The following is a 24,303-nucleotide window of genomic DNA, read 5'->3' as shown; positions in this document are numbered from 1 at the left end:
AAAAAAAAAAAAAAAGAACAAATTAAATCTCCAGGAACCAAACCTAAAGAAAGAAATATGTAAGTTGCCAAAGAACTAAAAAGTATTGTCAGAAGGACCTTCAATGAATTAAAAAGAACAAAGACAACTAAACAAAATCAGGAAAATGATTCATGAAAAAAATATCAACGAAGAGAAACTCATATGAAGAAGAACCAAACAGAAATTCTGGAACTGAAGAATACAATAAATGAACTGAAAATCTCATAGATGGTTTCAACAAAGACTTGACCAAGCAGAATCCGTGAACCTGAAGATAGGCCTTTGGAAATTACCAAGGCAGAGGAGCGAAAATAAAAAAGGAATGAATAAAAATGAAGAGAGCCTAAGGAATGTTTGGGACATCATCAAGCAGAACAACGTATGCATTACTGGTGTCCTAGGAGAAGGAAGGGAAAGGGGAGGGAACCTATCTGAAGAACTGGCCAAATATTTGCCAAATTTGGGAACAGAAATGATGGCCTTACAAATTCAAGAATCTCAATTCCAACAAGGATAAGTTCGGAGAGACCTACCTCAAACACATCATAATCAAACTATCAAAAGTCACAGATAAAGAATTTTGAAAGTAGCAAGAAAAATGTGACTTGTCACATACAAAGGAATACCTTTTAGATTATCAGATTTCTTAGAAGAAACGTTGTAGGCAAGCAGGGAGTAAGATAATATGTTTGAAGTACTGAATGAAAATAACTGCCAACAATATTATAGCCGGCAAAAAATTTTCTTCCAAAAACGCTGGAGAAATTAAGACTTTGCCAGATTAAAACAAAACAAAACAAAACAAAACAAAACAAAACAAAACAGAAAACTCATCACCACTAGACCTGCCCTATAAGAAATGCTGGAAAGAGTCCTACAAGATGAAGCAAAAGGACAATAAAAAGCAACACAAAACCATATGAAAATATAAAATTCCTGGGGCGCCTGGGTGGCTCAGTCATTAAGCATCTGCCTTCGGCTCAGGGCGTGATCCCAGGGTCCTGGGATCGAGCCCCGCATCGGGCTCCCTGCTCAGCAGGAAGCCAGCTTCTCCCTCTCCTGCTCCCCCCGCTTGTGTTCCCTCTCTTGCTGTGTCTCTCTCTGTGTCAAGTAAATAAATAAATAAATCTAAAAAAAATTTATATATATAATTCCCTTGTAAAAGTAAACATACAGACAAATATAGACTCCTATGGCATTGCAATTTCAGTGAGTAAATCACATAAAAATCTGGTGTAGAATTTTTTTAAAGTGTAAAAAGTAATTATAAATCAATGTTAATGGATATATGCAATATAAAAACAATCTGCGTAATCAATAACAAAATGGGAGAAGGCAGAGATTTGGAGTGGTTTTTATACATGACCGAAGTTATCAGTTTAGAACAGATTATATAACTAAGATGTTTTGTGTAATTGCAATGATAATCACAAAGGAAATATTGATAAAATATACACAAAGGGAAATGAGAAAGAAATCAAAACGTGTCACTGCACATACACAAAGCCAACAAAATACAAATGAAGATAGCAAGAGAGAGAAAGAGACATAAAAAAGCTATAAGACAGACAGGAAACAAACGAAATGGCAATAGTAAGTCCTTCCCCATTGGTAATTACTTTAAATGTAAATGGACTAAATATACCAATTATATTATATGTATTCAATTATATATGCTTATGTAAATGTTTATATATGCTTAGATATATACGAAGTGAATGACAGCAATGATACAAGGGATCGAGAGGCAAAAAAATTAGGAATATTTTGTTTTAATGTACTCCACTACCTGTGAAGCAGTATATTGTTACTTAAAAGTTAATTGTAAGTGTATAGTGCAAACTCTGGGGAAACCACTAGAAAAAATAAAGAAGTATAATTAATATACTAACGTAGGAGAGAAAATGCTCAACTGAAACCACAAAAGGCAGAAAAAGAATGGAAGACAAAAACAGAAACAAAGAATGAAGGCAACAATAAAAAATACAGTAACAAAATGGTAGATGCTAACACAACTGCATCAATAATCACTTTAAATGTCAATGGTCTAAATATCAACTAAAAGATTGTCAGAGTGGTTCAAAACAAGGGAGAGCCAACTATGTGTGGTCTACAGGAAACCCATTTTAAATAGAAAGACATAGATTAAAAGTAAAGGATGGAGAAAGGAATACCATGCCACTTTAGCTGGATATCTGTGTCCATCCACCATTCTTATGTTGAAGCCTCATCCCCATTGTAATGGTATTTGGCACTTTGGAATGTGATTAAGTCATAAGGGTAGAGTCTTCACAAACGGTATTAGTGACTTTACGAAAGAGACTTCAGAGAGCTCCTTTGCTCCTTCTGCCATATGAGGACACAGTGAGAAGACAGCTGTCTATGAACCAGACATCAAATCTGCAGGCACCTAAATCTTGGACTTCCCAGGCTCCATACGGTGTGAAATAAATGTTTGTTGTTTAAGCCACTCACTCTACAGTATTTTTGTCATAGTAGCTTGAACAGACTAAGACATATGCTAATAACACCAATAAAAAGATAGCAGAGTAGCTATATTAATTTCAGAGCAGACTTCAGAGCAAGGAAAGTTACCAAAGATTAAAAGGGGCATTACATAATAATGATAGGGGCTCAATACTCCAAGAAGACATAACAATTCTTTATGTGTATGTGCATAAAAACAGAGCACAAAATACCTATGGCAAAAATGGATATTACTGCAAGGAAAACAGATAAATTCATTATTATAATTGGAGACTTCAACAGCCCTCTATTAGAAGTGGACAGATCCAATAAGCAGAAAATCAGTAAGGATATAGTTGAACTCTAAAGCATCATCAATCAACTGGATATAATTGACATATAGAATATGTCATCCAACTAGAAGCAGAATATATATTCTTTGCAAGCTCCATGGGACATTCACCAAGACAGACCATACTCTGAGCCATAAAACACACCTAAAGAAATTTAAAAGAAATCATGCAATGTCTGCTCTCAAACACAATTTAATTAAACTAGAAATCAGTACCAAAATAGGCTGGAAAATCCCCAAATACCTGGAGATTAAACAACACACTTCCAAATAACACATGCATCAAAGGAGAAACCTCAAGAGAAATTTTAAATATTTCTAACTAAATGAAAGTGATAAATACAACTTATCAAAATTTGTGGTATGCAGTGAGGGCAATGCTTAGAAGGAAAGTTATATCCCTGGATATGTGGGTGTCTGTGTGTGTGTGTGTGTGTGTTTGTAAGAAAAGAAGAAAGACCTAAAATCAGTAATCTAAAGCTTTCACCTTAGGAAACTAGAAAATGAGCAAATTAAATCCAAAGAAAGTACAAGAAAAGGAATAAAGGGGCGCCTGGGTGGCACAGCGGTTAAGCGTCTGCCTTCAGCTCAGGGCGTGATCCCGGTGTTCCGGGATCGAGCCCCACATCGGGCTCTTCCGCTATGAGCCTGCTTCTTCCTCTCCCACTCCCCCTGCTTGTGTTCCCTCTCTCGCTGGCTGTCTCTATCTCTGTCAAATAAATAAATAAAATCTTAAAAAAAAAAAAAGCATGCTTTAAAAAAAAAAGAAAAGGAATAAAAATCCTATTTTATTTTATTGCAGAAATCAATGACATTGCAAGTAGGAAATCAATAGAGAAAATCAAGAAAACAAAAAGCTGGTTCTTTGAAAAGAGCAGTTAGCCTCTAGCCAAGCTTAGAAAGAGAAAAAGCACAAATTACTAGTATCAGAAATGAAAAAGGGGTCATCACTACTAATTCCATGTATATTAAAAGGCTAATAAAGAAATAATATGAACAACTCTACACCCACAAATTTGATGGCAATAAAATGGACCAATTCCTTGAAAGACAGAATCTAACAAAACTCACACAAGGAGAACAGTCTCAGTAGACTTACATCTGTTTAAAAAACTGAATCGATAACTAATAACATACCAAAAGGAGAAAGCACCAGACCCAGATGGTTGCATGGGTGAATTCTACCAGACATTTAAAGAGGAGATATCAATTCTTTTTTTTTTTTTTAAAGATTTTATTTATTTATTCGACAGAGATAGAGACAGCCAGAGAGAGAGGGAACACAAGCAGGGGGAGTGGGAGAGGAAGAAGCAGGCTTCCAGCGGAGGAGCCTGATGTGGGGCTCGATCCCATAATGCCAGGATCAGGCCCTGAGCCGAAGGCAGATGCTTAACTGCTGTGCCACCCAGGCGCCCCAGGAGGTTTCAATTCTTTACAAGTTCTTTCCGAAAACAGAAACGAAGGGAATACTTCCTAATTCACTCTATGAAATTAGCATTGCCCTAATACAAAACCAAAGACATTATAAGAAAGGAAAACTATCTCATGAACACAGGTGATATATTCTCAACAAAATGTTAGTATAGACCATGACCAAAGTGGGATTCCCAACTGGATCATAGATTCAATGCAATCCCCAATCCCAGCATTGTTTTCTTTCTTGGATATTGACAAACTTATTCAAAAGTTTATATGGAAAGGCAAAAAGCCAGGACAGCCAACACAATAATGAAGAAGAAGAAAGCTGAAAGACTAACACTACCCTACTTCAAGACTTACTAGAAGGCTACAATAATCAAGATAGTATGGAATTGGTCAAAGAATATATAAACAGGACAGACTAGACAGCTCAGAAATAGACAAATATAGTCAACTACTCTTTGACAACAGTGCAAGGGAGAAAGGACAGTCTTTTCAACAAATGGTGCCAGAAGAACTGGACATGCCAAAAAATGAATCTAGATAAAAGAGAACCTTATCAAGATGATAAAGAGCCTTTCTGAAAATCACACAGCTAACATCATATTCAATGGTGACTGATCAAAAGTTTTCTTTCGTAGATGAGGAACAGAAAAGGATGCACATGGGGCGCCTGGGTGGCACGGCGGTTAAGCATCTGCCTTCAGCTCAGGGCGTGATCCCGGAGTTATGGGATCAAGCCCCATATCAGGCTCCTCCGCTAGAAGCCTGCTTCTTCCTCTCCCACTCCCCCTCCTTGTGTTCCCTCTCTCGCTGGCTGTCTCTATCTCTGTCGAATAAATAAATAAAATCTTTAAAAAAAAAAAAAAAGAAAAGGATGCACATTTTCACCACTGCTATTCAACATTACCACAGAGCATTACTACTAGAGCAGTTAGATCAGAAAAGCAAAGGAACCTACATTGGAAAGGAAAAAGTAAAACTATGTCTATACAGAAAACATGATCCTATGTATACAAAATTCCAAAGAATCCATAAGAAATCTACTAGAGTTAATAAATCATTATATAAAAATAGTTCAGTTTCTATACACTAGCAATGAACAATCCAAAAAAGAAATTAAGAAATCAATTCCCTTTGCAATAGATCTAAAAGAATAAAATACCTAGGAAAATCTTTAACAAATGAAGTAAAAGATTTGTATATACACTGAGAAATATAAAACATTGATGAAAGAAATTAAAGATGACCTAAATAACTAGAAAGACATTCCATGTTCATGAATGGGAAGGCTTTAATATTAAGATGGTAATAATACTCTAAGCAATCTACAAATTCAGTATAATCCCCATCAAAATTCCATCAACTTTTTTTGAAGATATGAAAAATGTAATCCTCAAATTCAAATGTCATTGCAAGGGATCCTGAATATCTAAAACATTCTTAAAAAAAAAAAAAAAAGGTTGTAGGACTCATATTTCCCAGTTCAAAATATAATGCAAATCTAAAGTAATCAAAACAGTGTAGTACTGGCATAAGGACAGACGTAGAGAGCAATGGAAGAGACTGGAGAGTTTAGAAATACACCCATACATCTGTGGCCAATATTTATGACAAGGGTGAAAGACCATTCAATGAGGAAAGAATCTCTTCAACAAATGGTGTTGAGACTATTGCATTTACATGAATAATAGACATAAAAACTTGGAGTCCTATCTCACATTATATATAAAAATTAACTCAAAAATATGGAGAAATAAGAACCCTTCTGCTGCTTGGAATGTAAAATAGTGTAGTGGCTGTAGAAGACAGTATGGGCAGTTACTCAGAAGTTACACATAGAATTTCCAAATGACCCAGCAATACTACGTTACATATGTACTCAAAAGAACTGAATTCAGGAACTCAAATGTATACTTTTACAACAATTTTCATTGCAGCATTATTCACAAGAGCCAAAAGTGGAAGCAACCCACAAGTCCACTAACTGAGGACTAGATAAACAGAATGTGGTAGAAACACATGATGGAATATTACTCGGCCATGAAAAGCGATGACGTTCTGGGGATCCCAGGGAGAAGATGGCAGAGTAGGAGGACCCTAAGCTCACCTCATCCCATGGTTACAACTACATAACACCTACATCAGTGTAAATAACCCAGAAAATGACCTAAAGACTGGCAGAACAGACATTCCGCAACTAAATGTAGAGACAAGGCCACATTGAAAAGGGCAGGAAGGGTGGAGACGATGTCAGGAGCTAAATGGGACTGTCCAGGGGAGGGAGGGACACCGTAGGTACAGAAAGGGGAGAGGACCAGACCCTCACACCAAGCACTCCAGGCACACGGAACCTGCATGAAAACCAGAGGGGCATAATTTTGTGAGTTCTTAAAATCAGCTGGGCTTAACACCAGGAACTTTAAAAATCAGCAGGCTCCACTCTGGGAGGGTAACAAGAAATGGGAGTCCCCACCCTTAAAGAGACAGCACAAGAAATAGCCCCAACGGAGATATAGCACAGACGCATTAGTTTGAAAAAAAGCTTGGGGTATACAGGAGGGGGATTTGGTTAATAATTTCAGAGTGCACACTGGAAGGGAAACTTCTCCAGGAACAAAGGACCTGGAAGGCCCCCATTTCCTTCCCTCAACCCTGAGCCTAGACACATGGACACCTGCGGGAACCAGTGTAGCACCAACATTTCCTACCTAACTTGCTAACAGCATGCCCTACCTTGCATTCTCCTACAGACCTGCATCCTGCAATATGCCCTTGGCCAGAGCCCATCCAAAGTAGTGCCACATGCCTGGCAGGGTGCAAGCAGGCCCAACAGGAACCAGTACCACTCCAAAGTGACTCCTGCCCCAGGGAGAGGGAAAGATAATCACACACACTATTCTGACTGCACCCCAGCACAGTGGGCTGAGGGCAGATATCTGGTCTGACTGCAGGCCCCACCCACCAACAAAAGCTGCTCAGGGGACAAGACAGGGAAAGTGCCCTGCAGTTATATGCTACTGCATCTCTGGAGAATGCCTGGTCTAATTCAACTCAAGCCAAAGGTGGCCTCAGACTGGCCCACTAACAACACAGGGACAAAACCCTGCCCCAAATGGGCAGACAGCCATTGCAGATGACAGGACTGAAGGCAGAAGCAGCTCAGCTACATCTTCAGTAGGGCACACGCAACACACACTGGAGACACCCCTGAAGCACCAGCTTCTGGTGAACAGGAGACATGGCACTGCAGGGCACTACAGGACCTTTTCTTCATAAGGCCACTACTTCCAAGAGCAGGAGACATAGCAGGCTTTCCTAACACAGAGAAACAGACACAGAGATAGACAAAATGAGGAGACAGGGGAATATGTCCCCAATGAAAGAAAAGGAAAAAAAATCAAAGAAAACAAAACAGAGATAGGTAATATGCCTGATAGAGAATTTAAAGTAATGGTCATAAAAATACTCATGAGACTTGAGAAAAGAGTAGAGGACCTCAGTGAGGCTCTCAACAAAGAGAGAACATAAAAAAGAACCAATCAGAGATGAAGAACTCAATAACTGAAATTAAAAATACACTAGAGGGAAGAAGAGATTACAGGAAGCAGAAAAACAGATCAGTGACCTGGAAGACATAGTAATAGAAAGCAATCAAGGTGAAGAGGAGAGAGAAAAAAATATTAAAAACTGAAAATAGACTTAAGGAATTCAGTGACACCATCAATTTGCATTACAGGGATCCCGGAAGGAGAAGAGAGAGAAAAGGAGTAAGATCTGAAGAAATACTGAGGATGCCTCGGTGGCTCATTCGTTTAAGCATCTGCCTTCAGCTTAGGTCATGATCCCAGGGTTCTGGGATAGAGCCCCCCCAATGGGCTCCCCCACTTCTCCCTCTCCCTCTACCTGCCATTCCCCCTGCTTGTGCACTCTCTGTCAAATAAATAAAAATCTTGAATGAATGAATGAATGAATGAATGAATGAATGAGAAAGAAAGAAAGAAAGAAAGAAAGAAAGAAAGAAAGAAAGAAAGAAAGAAAGAAAGACAGGCTGACTAGCTGAAAATTTCCCCAATCTGGGGAAGGAAACAGAAATCCAAGAAGCAAAGAGAGTCCTGAACAAAATCAACCTAAGGAGGTCCACACCAAGACACATAGTAATTAAAACGGTAAAAGAGAATTTTAAAAGCAGCAAGAGAAAAGAGTTACAAACAAGGGAAATCTAATAAGGCTATCAACAGATTTTTCTGCAGAAACTTTGCAGGCCAGAAGAGAGGGGGATGATATATTCAAAGAGCTGAAAGAAAAAAAAAACAAAAAACAAAAAACCTCCCACCAAGAATACTCTACCCAGCAAAGCTATCATTCAGAATAGAAAGAGAGATAAAGAATTACCCAGATAAACAGAAGTTAAAGGAATTCATCACCATTAAACCAGTGCTACAAGAAATGTTAAAGGGAACTTTTTGAGTGGAAAGGAAAACCGTAAGGAGGAGTGAGAAAAGTAGGAAGCACAAAAGCAGTAAAATTAAGTATACCTATAAAAATCAGTCAAGAGAGTCACAAAATAAAAGGATGTAAAGTTTGACACCAAATACCTAAAAAATGTATAGGAGTACAGAAGAGGAAGAGGAGTAAAGAATGGGTTGAAACTTAGGCAGTCATCAACTTAATACAGACTGCTATATGCAAAAGATGTTATATAAACCTAACAATAACCAAAAATCAAAAATCAGTAATAGATATGCAAAAAAATAATGGAATCCAAGTATATCACTAAACCAGCAAACTATGAGAGAAAAGACAAAAAGGAATGAAGAACTACAAAAACAACCATAAAACAAGTAACCAAGTGGCAATAAGTACATACCTACCAATAATTACTGCGAATATAAAGGACTAAATACTCCAATCCAAAAGACACAGGGTGACAGAATGGATAAAAAGCAAAACTCATCTATATGCTGCTCACAAGAGACTCACTTCAGACCTAAAGACACATATAGGTTGAAAGTAAAAGGATGGAAAAGCATATACCATGCAAATGGAAGTGAAAAAAAGCCAGGGTAACAATATTTAGACAAAACAGACTTTTAAACAAAGACTGTAACAAGGGACAAAGAAGGACACTATATAATTATAAAGGGAACAATCCAACAAGAAGATACAACAATTGTAAACAGTTATGCATCCAACATGGGAGCACCCAAATACATAAAGCAGCTAATAACAAACATAAAGGAACTAACTGATAGTAATACAATAATAGGTGACTTTAACACCCCATTTATAAGAGCGGATAGATCATCCAAACAGATTAAAAAAAAGGGGGGGGAACAGTGGCTTTGAATGACACATTGGACCAGATGGGCCTAACAGATATATTCAGCATATCCCACCCTAAAACATCAGAGTACACAGTCTTTTCAAGTACACATGGAACATTCTCCAGAACACATCACATATTAGCCAATAACCAAGTCTCAATGAATTAAAAAAGATTGAAGTCATACCTTGCATCTTTTCTGACCACAACAATGTAAAACTAGAAAGCAACCAGAAGAAAAAAATCTGGAAAGAGCACAAATACATGGAGTTCAAATAACATGCTACCAAACAATGAATGGGTCAACCAAGAATCAAAGAGGAAATAAAAATACATGGAGATGAGTGAAAATGAAAACACAGTGGCCCAAAATCTTTGGGATGCAGCAAAAGCTATTATGAGAGGTAAGTGTACAGCAATATAGGCCTACCTCAAGAAGCAAGAAAAATCTCAAAACAATCTACCTTTACACCTAAAAGAGCTAGAAAAAGAACAAACAAAACTCAAAACCAGCAGAAGGAAGAAAAGATTAGAGCAGAAATAAATGAAATAGAAAGTAAAAAACCAACAGAACAGATCAATGAAACCAGGAGCTGGTTCTTTAAAAAGATCAACAAATTGATAAACCTTTAGCCAGACTCATCAGAGAGAGAGAGAGAGAGAGAAAGAGAGAGAGAAAGAGAGGATTTAAACAAAGTCAGAAATGATAGAGAAGAAATAACAACTGACACCACAGAAATACAAAGGATTATAAGAGAAATTTATGAAAAAGTGTATGCCAACAAACTGGACAATCTAGAAGAAATGGATAAATTCCTAGAAACATATAGCCTTCCAAAATCAGGAAGAAAGAGAAAATGTGAACAAAGCAATTACCAGGAATGGAATTGAATTAGTAATCAAAAAACTCCCAACAAGCAAAAGTCCAGGACCAGATGGCTTCACAGGTGAATTCTATGAAACATTTTATTTCATTTTATTTTTAAGATTTATTTATTTGAAGGGGGAGGGGCAGAGGGAGAAAGAGTGTCAAAGAGATTCTGCACTGAGCGCAAAGCTGGACACAGGGCTCAATCTCACGACCCTGAGATCACAACCTGAGTCGAAACCAAGAGTTGGCCACTTAATCGACTGTACCACCAAGGCCCCCTATGAAACATTTTAAAGAACAGTTAATACCTATTCTTCTCAAACTATTCCAAAATACAGAAGAGGAAGGAAAGCTTCCAAATTTATTCTATGAAGACAGAATTATCCTGATACTGAAACCAGATAAGGACACCACAAAAAAAGAGAACTACAGGTCAGTATCTCTGATGAACACAGATGTTAAAATCCTCAACAAAAATATTAGCAAACCAAATCTAATTATACATTAAAAAAAATCATTCATCATGATCAAGTGGGATTTATTCCTGGGATGCAAGGGTGGCTCAATATTCACAAATCAGTCAACCTGATACGTCATATCAATAAAAGGATAAAAACCATATGATGATTTCAATAGGTGCAGAAAAAGCATGACAAACATCCATTCATGATAAAAACCCTCAACAAAGTAGGTTTAGAGGGAACATACACCAACATAATAAAGGCCATATATGAAAACCCACAATTAATACCATACACAACAGGGGAAAACTGAGAGCTCTTCCACTAAGGTCAGGAACAGAACAAGGATGTCCACTCTCACCACTTTTATTCAACATTGTACTGGAAGTCCTAGCCACACCAATCGGATAACAAAAAAAATTAAAGGCATCCAAATAGGTAAGGAAGAAGTAAAACTTTCACTGTCTGCAGATGACATACTATTATACAGAGAACCCTAAAGATTCCACCAAAAATCTACTAGAATAAATAAATTCAGTAAGGTTGCAAGATACCAAGAAATCCATTGCATTTCTATATACTAATAATGAAGCTGTAGAAAGAGAAATTAAGAAAATAATCCCATTTACAATTATACCCAAAATAAAATACCTAGGAATAATCTTAACCCAGGAGGAGAAAGACCTGTACTCCAAAAACTATAAAACATTGATAAAAGAAATTGAAGATGATACAAAGAAATGGCAAGATATTCCATGCTCATGGATTGGAAGAATATTGTTACAATGTCTATACTACCCAAAGAAATCTATGTATTTAATGCAATCCCTATCAAAATACCAACAGTACTTTTCACAGAACTAGAACAAACCTAAAATTTGTATGGAACCACAAAAGACCCCAAATAGCCAAAGGAATCTTGAAAAAGAAGCACACACCTGGAGGTATAATAATCTTGAATTTCAAGATACAGTATAAAGCTGTAGTAATCAAAACAGTATGGTACTGGTGTAAGAACAGACACATACATCAATAGAATGGAATGGGAATAACCCTAGAAATAAAACCATGATTATATGGTCAATTAATCTTTGACAAAGGAGACAAAAATATGCAATGAGAAAAAGACAGTCTCTTCAACAAATGGTGTTGGGAAAACTGGACAGCCACATGCAAAAGAATAAAATTGGATCACTTTCTTACATCATGCACAAAAATAAACTCAAAATGGATTAAGGATCTAAACGTAAGACCTGAAACCATAAAAATCCTAGAAGAGAACACAGGCAGTAATTTCTCTGACATTGGCTATAGAAATGTTTTTCTAGATATGTCTCCTGAGGCAAGGGAAACAAAAGCAAAAATAAACCATTGGGCTACATCAAAATAAAAAAGCTTCTGCACAGCAAGGGAAACAATCAACAAAACTAAAAGGCAACCTACTGACTGGGAGAAGACATTTGCAAATGGCATATCCAATAAAGGGTTAATATCCAAAGCATATAAAGAACTTACAAAACTCAATGCCCACTAAAAACAAAAAAAAAGAAAAAGAAAAAGAAAAACAACAAATCCAAAACACCCTCAATGTCCAAAAAACAAATAATCCAATTAAAAATGGGCAGAAGACATGAACAGACATTTCTCCAAAAAAGATACACAGATGACCAACAGATACATGAAAAATGCTCAGCATCACTTATCATCAGAGAAATGCAAGTCAAAACTACAATGAGACATCACCTCACACCTGTCAAAATGGTTAAAATCAACAACACAAGAAATAAGAGGTTTTGGGGAGGATGAAGAGAAAGAGGAATCCTCTTGCACTACTGGTGGGAATGCAAACTGGTGCAGCCACTCTGGAAAACAGTATGGAGGTTCCTCAAAAAGTTAAAAATAGAACCATCCTACAATCCAGCATTCACACTACTGAGTATTAACCCAAAGATTACAAAAACACTAATTCAAAGGGATACATGCACCCCAATGTTTACAGAAGCATTGTTAACAATAGCCAAGATATGGAAGCTGCTCAAGTGCCCATCAACTGATGAACGGATAAGAAAATATGGTGTAGGGGCGCCTGGGTGGCACAGCGGTTAAGCGTCTGCCTTCGGCTCAGGGCGTGATCCCGGCGTTATGGGATCAAGCCCCACATCAGGCTCCTCTGCTATGAGCCTGTTTCTTCCTCTCCCACTCCCCCTGCTTGTGTTCCCTCTCTCACTGGCTGTCTCTATCTCTGTCAAATAAATAAATAAAATATTTTAAAAAAGAAAAAAGAAAATACGGTGTATATATACAATGAAATACTATTCAGCCATAAAAAAGAATGAAATCTTGTCATTTGCAACAACACAGATGGAGTTGGAGAGTATAATGCTAAGCAAAAGAAGTGAGATAAAGACAAATACCATATGATTTCACTCATATGTGGAATTTAAGAAACAAACGAGCAAAGGGGCGTGGGGGGGGGAGAGAAAGGCAAACCAAGAGAACAAACAGAGGGTTATCCAGAGGGGAGGTGAGTGGGAAGATGGGTGAAATAGGTGATGGGAATTAAGAAGGACACTTGTCATGATGAACACTGGGTGATTAAAATAAAAACTTTAAAAAATACAATTCAAAAACAGGAAAAATTCAATCATACTGTTTTAGAATGAATACATAGGTGGTAAAACCTAATACAAAGACAATGAAATGATTATCATAAGCCTAGATGATTGCTTCCAGTGAGGAAAGTATTATGATCCAGATGGGAACACAGCAGTTTCTGGGGTGCCAGTAATGTTCTATTTCTTGAACTGGATGGTTCCAGAAATATGCATCTTAGATACTTTTTGTATACACGCTATACTTCAGACTTAAAAAAACGGGACGGTAAGGATAAAACACCAGTCCATACAGATGCATACAGCTAGAGAAAAACATAATTATGTTGACTGGTTCATAAACCCTAAAGGGAGGTTCAAGCTGCCAGGTAATCATATTATATTTCCCTGGTCCATTTGCCCACTTACTCTCCTAGAAATATTGTATAGCTTTCTGTTCTGAAACCTCCAGCATTCTCCCCTCCCATCCTCATCTTCAGTTAATTATTGTTGCCTACTTCTCTGAGAAAAATGGAAGTAAAGAAAACTTCCACAGACTTACCACAATACCCATGTCCCAGAATTCTGCACCAACATATTTTACCTTCCCTCAGAGCTCAACTCTCCATGCTACCATCGTAAGGCCAGTCCACCTTTTGTGCACCAGATCCCATTCCTTCTTGCCTTCTCAAAAACAGTATTACAGCTCTCCCATCTGTCACCTGTATCATCAACTTCCTTCAGTAAACATGCTGTTATTTCTTAACCAAACTTCTCCACCAGCTGCTACTACATTTTTTCTGTTTTTAGCTAACTTTCTTGAAAAAGTTGTCTGCAGTTACTGTCTCTGATCCTTTCCCTTCCATTCTCTCCTAAACCCACCACAATCTCGGATTTTTGACCTGTCAAAACTGCGCATCAAGATAATCAATAACTTCTAATGGTCAACTGTTGGCTCTCATCTTCCTTATTTATCAGGAGCATGTGACACAGGTTATATCACTCCTTGCTCTTTGACAGATTTGCATCACTTTGGTTTTTGGTAAAGCACTCTCTTCTGATTTTCCCCTTATATAACTGGTCATTCTTGCTCTGTCTCCACTGCTGGCTGATTTCTCTTCTTCCTCACTTAATGTTGGAATGTCCCAGTATGTCTTTGGTATTCTGTCCACCTACACTCATTTTCTTGGTACTGTCATTCATATTCATGATTTAAATACATCTTTATACAACACCTCCAGTTCAGATACTTCTCTTAAACTCCAGACTCATTTATAACGTCTACTAGACATCTGAAATTCCACATGTCCAAAACTAATTTCTCCAATTTCCCCTCAAAACCTGTTCTATGACTTATTAAGCATCCTTATCTCTATTTAAGCCAGTGCTACCCTGTTGCTAAGACCAAAAACTTTAGAGTCATCCTTGTTTTTCCTCCCCCCATCTAGTCCATTAATAAATACAGTGTATTCCATCTTCCAAATATATCCAGAATTTAAGATTTCTTCACCTCCTCCACTGCCACCACTCAGTCCAAGCCACATTCATATCTCACTTGGATTATTGCAATGGCCTCTTACCTGGTCTCTCTGCTTATACCCTTGATCCTCTACATCCTATTCTTAACACAGCAGCAGAAAGACCCTTTAAAATTTTTTTTTAATTATGATATGTTAGTGACCATACAGTACATCATTAGTTTTTGATGTAGTGTTCCATGATTCATTGTTTGCGTATAACACCCAGTGCTCCATGCAATACGTGCCCTCCTTAAAACCCATCACCAGCCTAGCCCATCTCTCCACCCCCCTCCCCTCTAAAAGCCTCAGATTGTTTCCCGGACTGTTTTAACATATAATTTACATATCATCTTTCTCCTGCTCAAAATCCTATAGTGGCTACTCATCTTACTCAGATGAAAAACCAACTACGCATGCCTAGGACAATACCAACTTTTTAAACTTTTTTCCCCCTGGGTTTAGGAAGCATAAAAATAAACACAAAATGGGAGTTTAAAAAAGTGATTCCTAAAGCCAATCTTCAAACCACTTCTGGCTTCTGAATAACTTTACTTACTCCACACTGAATGAGGACAGTGCAGTACATGTTTATAAATGTCTCTGTTTATTCCTTTTAACATGTGGCTTTTCCTGTTTTGTTTTTGTTTTTTGTAAATGTTATATTTTTAATAAAATAATGGTTATTGTAAATGGAAGGTTTTTAAAACACTTTATTACTTGAAAAATAAAGTTTTGGCAGAACTAAATTTTAATGCCTTCACCATTTCTCCTCTCTATGCATTTTTTCTGAATTAAAGAACAGAACACTTTTACTGGTGTATGGAATTGAAAAGTCTGGGACTACTAGTCAAAAGGATTTAACAAGCATGTACTAAAGCAAAGGTAGGAAAAATTATACTGGGTAGATTATTAGACCCCTCCCCAGCTCTGTCAGGACTGGCTGTGTGACATTAAAAAGTTTTTTGCCTCTCTGATCCTCTATTTCTTCATCCATAATGCCCATTAAAGTACCCATTTCGTAGAAATATGAAAATTAAATGAGATGATACATTTAAATACATCGACACATAATAGCCACATGTGTGTTTAGTTAATGCAACACTATTAACTATGTATTTAGTTAATGCAATGTTAATACAGTGGTGTATGGTGGGAGAGAGAGTGAGAGGAGGGTTAGTGGGAGTAGATCATATTAACGCACAGAAGTATTTTATCCATTTAGGTTCAGAACTGCTGGCGCGTGGTGATAATAAAAAGCATTTTGGTCAGTTTCATTATTGTCTGTAAATTCTCTGCAGACCATTTACCCCCTTCTTGCCTTCACCAGCATACACCACGGCAAAAGACCATCTCCCACATTTACTCACTATTAACGGAATATTAGGCATAGTATATGGCAAGGATTCAGAAGGCAGTATTAGAGTAAGGTCACCATGTGTTCTTAAATAAACTAATGGTGATTATTTAGAAAACTAAAATATTCACTTACCTTTTTTGAATTTATGTACAGGGAGTTTTTTAAGCTGATCTTTACGAAGTCTGTTTCTTCTAGCTCTATGTCTGTCCTGGACGAATTTGGTGATCTAAAAATAAAGAAAAAAAGAAATCAGATATTAAATATGCAAACAGAAAATGGCCATTAAAATAACAGACATGTTTCTGGATAGCTGCTGCAAACCAATTCAATTTATTTAAACCTTAATTGAAATATCATTAATTGAGCACTAATTACATAAGTGAATAGTTTCCCTCAAATTATCCTTTGAATTTTTAATCATTGATCTAAGTTATCTTTATCTACTCTAATAGAAACATTATAAATAACATCAAACTGTTTGTTTGCAAATATAAATGACAGACCACATGTTACAAAGACTCCACTGGATCAAGAAGGCGGCAGAGTTGAAATTCCTGTAAGTTACAAACTAATAAAATTTTCAAACATACATGTATTAGTCACTGCACTTTTAGCTGTAGTAGCAAACTGAATAGAAGTACTACAGAACACCTGTACTATGAATACTCAGAAATGCTGGATAAAATATACAAAATATTTTCAAATATAAGTGACTATGCTTGCAAGAATGAAAAGGAAGTCTGCAGGGCCAGAGCCAGATGCCAAATGCCAAAAGTTACATCCATAAAAAGTAGATTAAATTCACCAGCTTTTTTTTTTTTTGAAGAGTTTGGATAAAGAAAAAATTCCAACTGTACGCTATTTACAAGACAAAAAATTAAAACCTAATGACACATTAAGAAAAATATAAAGGTGAAAAATAAAGGAATAAAGATATACCATGGCAATATAAGCAAAAGGAAAATTGATCTATCGAGTGAAACAGAATTGAAGACAAAAATCATCCTAAGGAGGTAGTCCTACCTTTTGGCTAACAAAAAATTTAAAATTACAATAAATGTGGCTTCACGGTAGTGTTTTACTGCCTAGCACTGTTTTAGAAGACACCAGAGTACAAAAAACTATAGAGAACTGTGATGACCGCACAATTCTGTGAACATACTAAAGACCACTGAATTATATATATTTTAATGGGTCGATTATATGTTATGTGGATTCTATCCGATAAAACTGATAAAGCGGTTTTATGGGGCGCCTGGGTGGCACAGCGGTTAAGCGCCTGCCTTCGGCTCAGGGCGTGATCCTGGCGTTACCGGATCGAGCCCCACATCAGGCTCCTCCGCTGTGAGCCTGCCTCTTCCTCTCCCATTCCCCCTGCTTGTGTTCCCTCTCTCGCTGGCTGTCTCTATCTCTGTCAAATAAATAAAATCTTTAAAAAAAAAAAAACACAAAAAACTGATAAAGCGGTTTTAAAAAGATTTTTTAAAAAAGACTATAAAAAACAATTTCACAAGCACAAACTAATGTACATATATAGAACTTTGCACTCCATAATTCTTTTCACATATATATGTGGGGGATGTTCACAAAATTTAGCCACAAAGCAGGTCTTTGGAAATAATCAAAGAATCTATAACATACAGTGTCTTCTAACCACAATAAAACTGAATTAGAAATCAATAGAAAAAAAAAGATATGGAAAAAATATATGTATTTTGGAAATATAAAACTTTATTAAAATAGTTCATGTGTCATAGAAGAAATCATAATGGATATTTGAGTTTGTGACGGGGCCTTAAAATTAGCATGACTTTTTGCTACCTGGATTCTAAATAACTGGAGAAATAAGATCATGAAATGGCAGATTGAGGCAGGTGGAGTACCTAATGCAGTGGAGAAAGAAATACAACTTTTTACTGAACCACAGAATTATATTGTCTTACCCACCCAGGTACAAGCAAAACAACGCTGGAATGGGACAGGCCATCCATTCACCCACCCCCAGAACTGCAGAACTAGTCCCGGATGAGGTGGAGATTGATTAATTCCAAGAGAAAGGTAGAGCTGAGTGAAACATGCCCTAGTTGATTCTTCCCAAATATACCACACAGATAAGATACTTCATCTCTCCTAAGACCAAATAAGTAAATGGTAAGGAGGGGTAGGAGTTATAGTAATTGAGTTCTCCCTTCTTGATGGAAACATCAAGAGTGGTAAAGAAACATCTTATATAACAAAAAAAATTTTTAATGTAAACCAAATTAAAATAAAAATATTTATCAAAAGCTATGAGTTGCAGCTAAAGTAATTGTTGAACAGAAATTTATAACCTAAATGAGTATATCAGAAAGAAAAAAATTAATAAGCATTCAGCTGAACAGGCTAGGAAAAAAAAAAGCAATCTATCCAAACAAAATAGAAGAAAGAAAATTGATGCTAAGAGTAGAAATTCATGAACAAATGATGTTGGGAAAATTGGACAGCCACATGCAGAAGAATGAAACTGGACTACTTTCTTACACCATACACAAAAATAAACTCGAAAAGGTGGAAAGCTCTAAATGTGAGACAGGAATCCATCCAAATCCTAGAGGAGAACTCAGGCAGCAACCTCTTTTGATCTCGGCCGCAGCAACTTCTTGCTAGACACATCTCCAAAGGCAAGAGAAACAAAAGCAAAAATGAACTACTGGGACTTTGTCAAGATAAAAAGCTTCTGCACAGCAAAGGAAACAGTCAACAAAACTAAAAGGCAACCTAGAGAATGGAAGAAGATATTGGCAAACGTCTTATCAGATAAAGGGCTAGTATCCAAAATATATAAAGAACTCATCAAATTCAACACCCAAAACACAAAACATCTAGTCAAGAAATGGGCAGAAGACATGAACAAATAGTTCTCCAAAGAAGACATACAAATGGCCAACAGACATATGGAAAAATGCACATCACTTGACCATCAGGGAAATATAAATCAAAACCACACTGAGATCTCACCTTACATGGTCAGAATGGCTAAAATTAACAACTCAGGAAACAACAGGTGTTAGTGAGGATGCAGAGAAAGGGGAACTCTCTTATACTGCTGGTGAGAATGCAAACTGGTGCAGACACTCTGGAAAACAGTATGGGGGTTCCTCAAAAAGTTAAAAATAGAGCTACCCTACTACCCAGAATTGCACTACTAGGTTTTTATCCAAAGGATGCAAACATAACAATATGAAGGGGCACATGCACCCCAATGTTTATAGCAGCAATGTCCATAATAGCCAAAATATGGAAAGAGCCCAGATGTCCATCAAGAGATGAATGGATAAAGAAGACAGGGTATATATATGTATATATGTATGTGTGTGTGTGTGTGCGCACGCTATACAAGTGCCTCACTTCAGAAGTAAGAATAGAACAGAAAAAGAGAAAAATATTAACTTTATAGTGGAGAAACCTGGCTTAACCAAGGAATGAATGTTAATACCATTAGTGATGTTACACAGATATCATGTACCCCCTGACATAAGGGCACTTCATCTCTGTTTTTAAAAACTTATTACCCCCCCCCAAAACCCTATAACCTAGTGTAATTATAAGAAAAACATCAGATTGACAACATTCTACAGGATACATGGCCAAGACTCCCCAGACTGTCCAGGTTATGGAAAACAAGGAGAGATGAGACTGACAGACTGTCAGAGAACAGAGGAGCCTGGGAAGACATGCTAACTAAATAAAATGTGGTGCCCTGTTTTGGATTCTGGAACAGAAAGAGAACATTAATGGAAAAGCTCATGAAATCTATACAAAGTCTGGAGTTTAGTTACTAGTAATGTACCAATGTCAATTTCTTAGTTTTGACAAGTGGACCATAGTAATGTAAAATGTTACTAATGGGGAAAACTAGATGAGGAGACACAAGAACTTTCTTTTTGCAATTTTTCTGTAAATCTTAACATTATTCAAAAATTAAAAGTTTGATTTAAAAAAAATCAATACTGTTCTTATATCCTAATAACAACCACTTAGAAAATGCAATTTTAAAAGTCTAATAAAAGGGGTGCCTGGGTGGCTCAGTCAATAAAGCATCTGCCTTAGGCTCAGGTCATGATCCTAGGGTCCTGGGATCAAGTCCCACATTGGGTTCCCTGCTCAATGGGGAGTCTGCTTCTCCCTCTATCCCTCCCCCCTGCTCGTGTTCTCTCCCTAATAAACAAATAAAATCTTTAAAAAAAAAAGTCAAACAAAAGACATGCAAAATGTTTACAGAAAAAAATTATTAAACTTATGGATATAAAAGATCTAAGTAAATGTAAAGAAATATCAGGACATCACAGAAAGACTGAACATTTCAAAAATGGCATTTAATCTCTAAATTAATCTATAATGTCCATATAATAAACAACTCATTGAATGTTATTATAAATATTCTTTATAAAAAAATAAAGTGAGAATACTGAGATTGTTTTATATGGTTGCAATCCTCTTTCAGTATCTACCTTAATACAGAGGTTTTCTTTTATCTGCTTCTGCCTTCAATTTGTTTTTATATCACAAACCATGTAGCTTTTAGAAACTTCCACTTTAAACACTGGGAGAATGAGGGTTACAAAGGCAAATAGTATCTTAGTATTATTATGAAGATAATTCTGACTTCGCAGACCCATTAAGAGTCCTGGGACCACACTTTGGTAACCGCTGCTTTAGAGATAAGGTGTCATCACCCTTAACCTCAAGCATTTGTACTTTTGTACTATTCTTTATTTACATTTTGATATGAAAAATTTCAAATACAGAAAAGAGTTGAAGAAACTTTATAATACCCATATACCCACCACCTAGATTCTACAATTAACATTGTAATACACTTTTTATCACCTATCTTTCCATCCCTCTATTTACCCATCAAAACACCTCTTTCTCTTCATTTTTTTTTACAGTGCACTTCAAAGTAAGTTGCAGATAATCAGTATATGTCTTCCCAAATACTTTAGCATTGTATTATTACTTAGAGCTTAGTATTTTACAGTATTTTATTCCTTAGGTAAAATTTATATACAGTGAAATGCAAAAAGTTTAAGTGTACAGACATTTGTGCAACCTCTCTCAAGATACAGAACCTGACTTACCCCCAAAACGTTCCCTCATATCCTTCTCAGTAAATCCTTCACCCCCTTTTCTTAGCCCCCCAGAAGCAATCATTGTTGTGATTTTTCTACCCAGATTATCTTTTCTAGACCCAATCATATAAATGGACTCATACAATATGTACCCCTTTATATAAGGCTCCTCTTACTCAATACAATGTTTTTTAGAACCATCCATATTATTTTTAGAAATACATTTAACATTAATTTACCTACCATGAAAATGACTATGAGGATGAGACAGATGCCCACTATGATAAGGAAGGGGATTAAATAGTATTCCAGAGGAAGACTAAATTCTGGAACTAAGATAATGTGGCCCCTAGAAGAAAACAAAAAGTAGTAATTGAGAAATATTAAGAGTTGCCAAATTATAATGTTAATTAAAAACAAAGACATTGCTTAAAAGGCAATTAGACATTACAGTTCAATCCACTATACACATCTCATCTTCTAATATATGATTTCCGATAATTTGAGAGATTTTCTCCATCTTTGTTTCTTTTACATATTTGCCAAAATAACTTGCCTACATAATTAAAGAAGCTTTTAGACTGGGTACAGGAAATCAGCCAATCAATACTTACTGTGTCCATCCTGGAAACATGTTATTTACTAAATTTAGTAATCTAGGCAAAATTCTGCATATCTTACATGCAAAATCAGCATTCAAACAATGGTAGTACCTTGCGTACTATGTCAACAAAAACGCCCTCCCCAACCAAATTACTATTCATCAGTTCCCCCTATGGTAAAGCTCTGAAGCCACTATTAACAAAAATATCCTCCCTCCTCCCTATATGTTTTACATGAGCTTCTTACACCCCATACAATGGACATAGCCCCTGTACTCTATATTCATCTGTGAGGTATGGAATAAAAAACCTGGTAGAGGAATTAATAGGAGTTGTAGCTTCCTCTCTATTCTCCACCCTCCTCATTGCTTGACTGGAAAAAGCTAAAAAATGTGTATGTTGTGGGGAAGCGATGGAGAACGCTACTTGCCTTATTCCCCTTTGCTATTAACCATGTTATTACTATTACAAAAACTGACAGGGACTCATGAAATGAAACTGTGATCAGAAAAGGCACACCACTGGGGTGCCTGGGTGGCTCAGTTGGTTAAGTGTCTACCTTTGGCTCAGGTCATAATCCTGGAGGCCCGGGATTGAGCACCACATGGGGCTCTCTGCTCAGCGAGGAGTCTGCTTCTCCCTCTGCCCCTCACCCCACTCATGCTCGCTCGCTCTCTCTCTTTCAAATAAATAAATAAAATCTTAAAAAAAAAATAGGCACACTATTTTTGTTGTGTGAGCACATTTTACATGGCTGCAAAGTCCTGCATTAGAAAATATCTTCAGTCTAGGGAAGGGCCTGTATAATGGTAATAGGAATGCTTTCTTCATTTTACTCCTGTGCTACTCGACTAGTATGGTGCCAGTAACACTACATTGTAACCCACTGCTGGGTGATTTTTAGGCAGTGAAGCCTGCTACTTCATAACACAAGGATTAAATGCAAAACAAAAACTCTCAATAAAAGGGAAATAAAAACTGGCCAACTCCTTCCCCCACATAGAGATGTTTAGGACACCACGGTACTTAAGAAAAATAACATGTAATCAAATTATTTCTATTCCAAAGCAATTTTTAAGTCTTCGTGCTATTATTTATTATATTCATATGCAGGGAGCTCTATCAAGGTTTACCAAATACAAAACAGACAAAAAAGATAATACAAGGAATGTCCCCCAATAATTTAAGTATTTTCCTAAAACTGCTAAGAATGCTAGAACAAAAGTAGGTTTTCATTTCAGTCACTTTCCAGCAGAATAGGGGATGACAAAAGATTTACATATATTTTTGTAGCTTTACATAAAATACTAAAATGACTGCTCTATCAGGGTAAAAAAAAAAAAGAAAAGCAGCAGGCCTGGGCTGCTGTATTTGATGCCATCCCTTCCAGCACGAGGCCAGGTCTGGAAGTAATGTCCCTATGCTTCGCACAAATCTGAAACCATCTGAGCCAGTGCTGAGATAGTAACTCAGTGGTGCCACTTTTAAGTAGAACCTTTCCATATGATGCTAATCTTCTGCAACCTCCCTACTCCACTCCTACCAACCAGCTATAAATTAACATTGTAAGGGGTTAGAAGCCAGACTACTGCATACAGAAATTTAATCCATTGTATCACCTAAATATCTCAGCAACAGCAAACTTTACATCCCTTATATTGGTTTTCTTCTTCTCCTTTTATGTTAACAACTTTCTAATGTACATGTGGCCTGGATGAGATAAACAAATAAACCCTGTCCTATGAGACAAGACAAAGGGTTGCTCAGAAATGAACAGAATTAACAGGTGAGAAGGAGCTAAACAAAGCAGGAAGACCCAGAGAACTAGAAATTAAAAGACTTTATTGAAAACTTCGTATATATGTGTAACCACAGAAATGGAATCAATTCCAGGATTTTCTTTTAAGCACTGTGTTAGGATTCACAGACCTGGGCTCTAAATCTAGTGGTCTTTATGTCCAATGAATGCTTGCCTGCTATTCCTCAAACCATTTTAGTTTACTGTCGAGATGTACTGTGAGAATGTTTAAAGGTCTACAACTGATAGAAGGCTTTAAGCATCGTAAAGCAAGAATTCAATGCACATTCAGGACACTGCTATTTCTTAAGCAAATCGCTAATGGTGGAGGGTGGTGATAGTAATGATACAGGGCAGGGAAATACAACAGACAATCAGTCCTCCAGCTTTATTTCTATTTCCTCTCTC

General features: G+C 36.8%; 1 protein-coding gene across 5 annotated transcripts in view; it reads right to left on the bottom strand.

Annotated features, from left to right (window-relative positions):
- Positions 1-24,303, bottom strand: part of RNF13 (ring finger protein 13) — a 165,790-nt gene that overhangs the window by 31,903 nt on the left and 109,584 nt on the right. For all 5 annotated transcript variants that reach the window (XM_045812813.2, XM_087870278.1, XM_045812806.2 and 2 more), the window contains 2 exons: positions 21,739-21,844; positions 16,517-16,610 (listed from right to left, as the gene is read on the bottom strand). In XM_045812813.2, the coding sequence (XP_045668769.1) occupies positions 16,517-16,610; positions 21,739-21,844 (200 nt within the window). The remainder of the gene's footprint in view (positions 1-16,516; positions 16,611-21,738; positions 21,845-24,303) is intronic.

The sequence above is a fragment of the Ursus americanus genome, chromosome 20 (assembly GCF_024610735.1).
Source record: "Ursus americanus isolate L20-20 chromosome 20, mUrsAme1.1.p, whole genome shotgun sequence".
Lineage (NCBI taxonomy): Eukaryota > Metazoa > Chordata > Mammalia > Carnivora > Ursidae > Ursus > Ursus americanus.
Note: the sequence above shows the minus strand (reverse complement) of the source record. Positions and strands in the feature narration are given on the sequence as shown.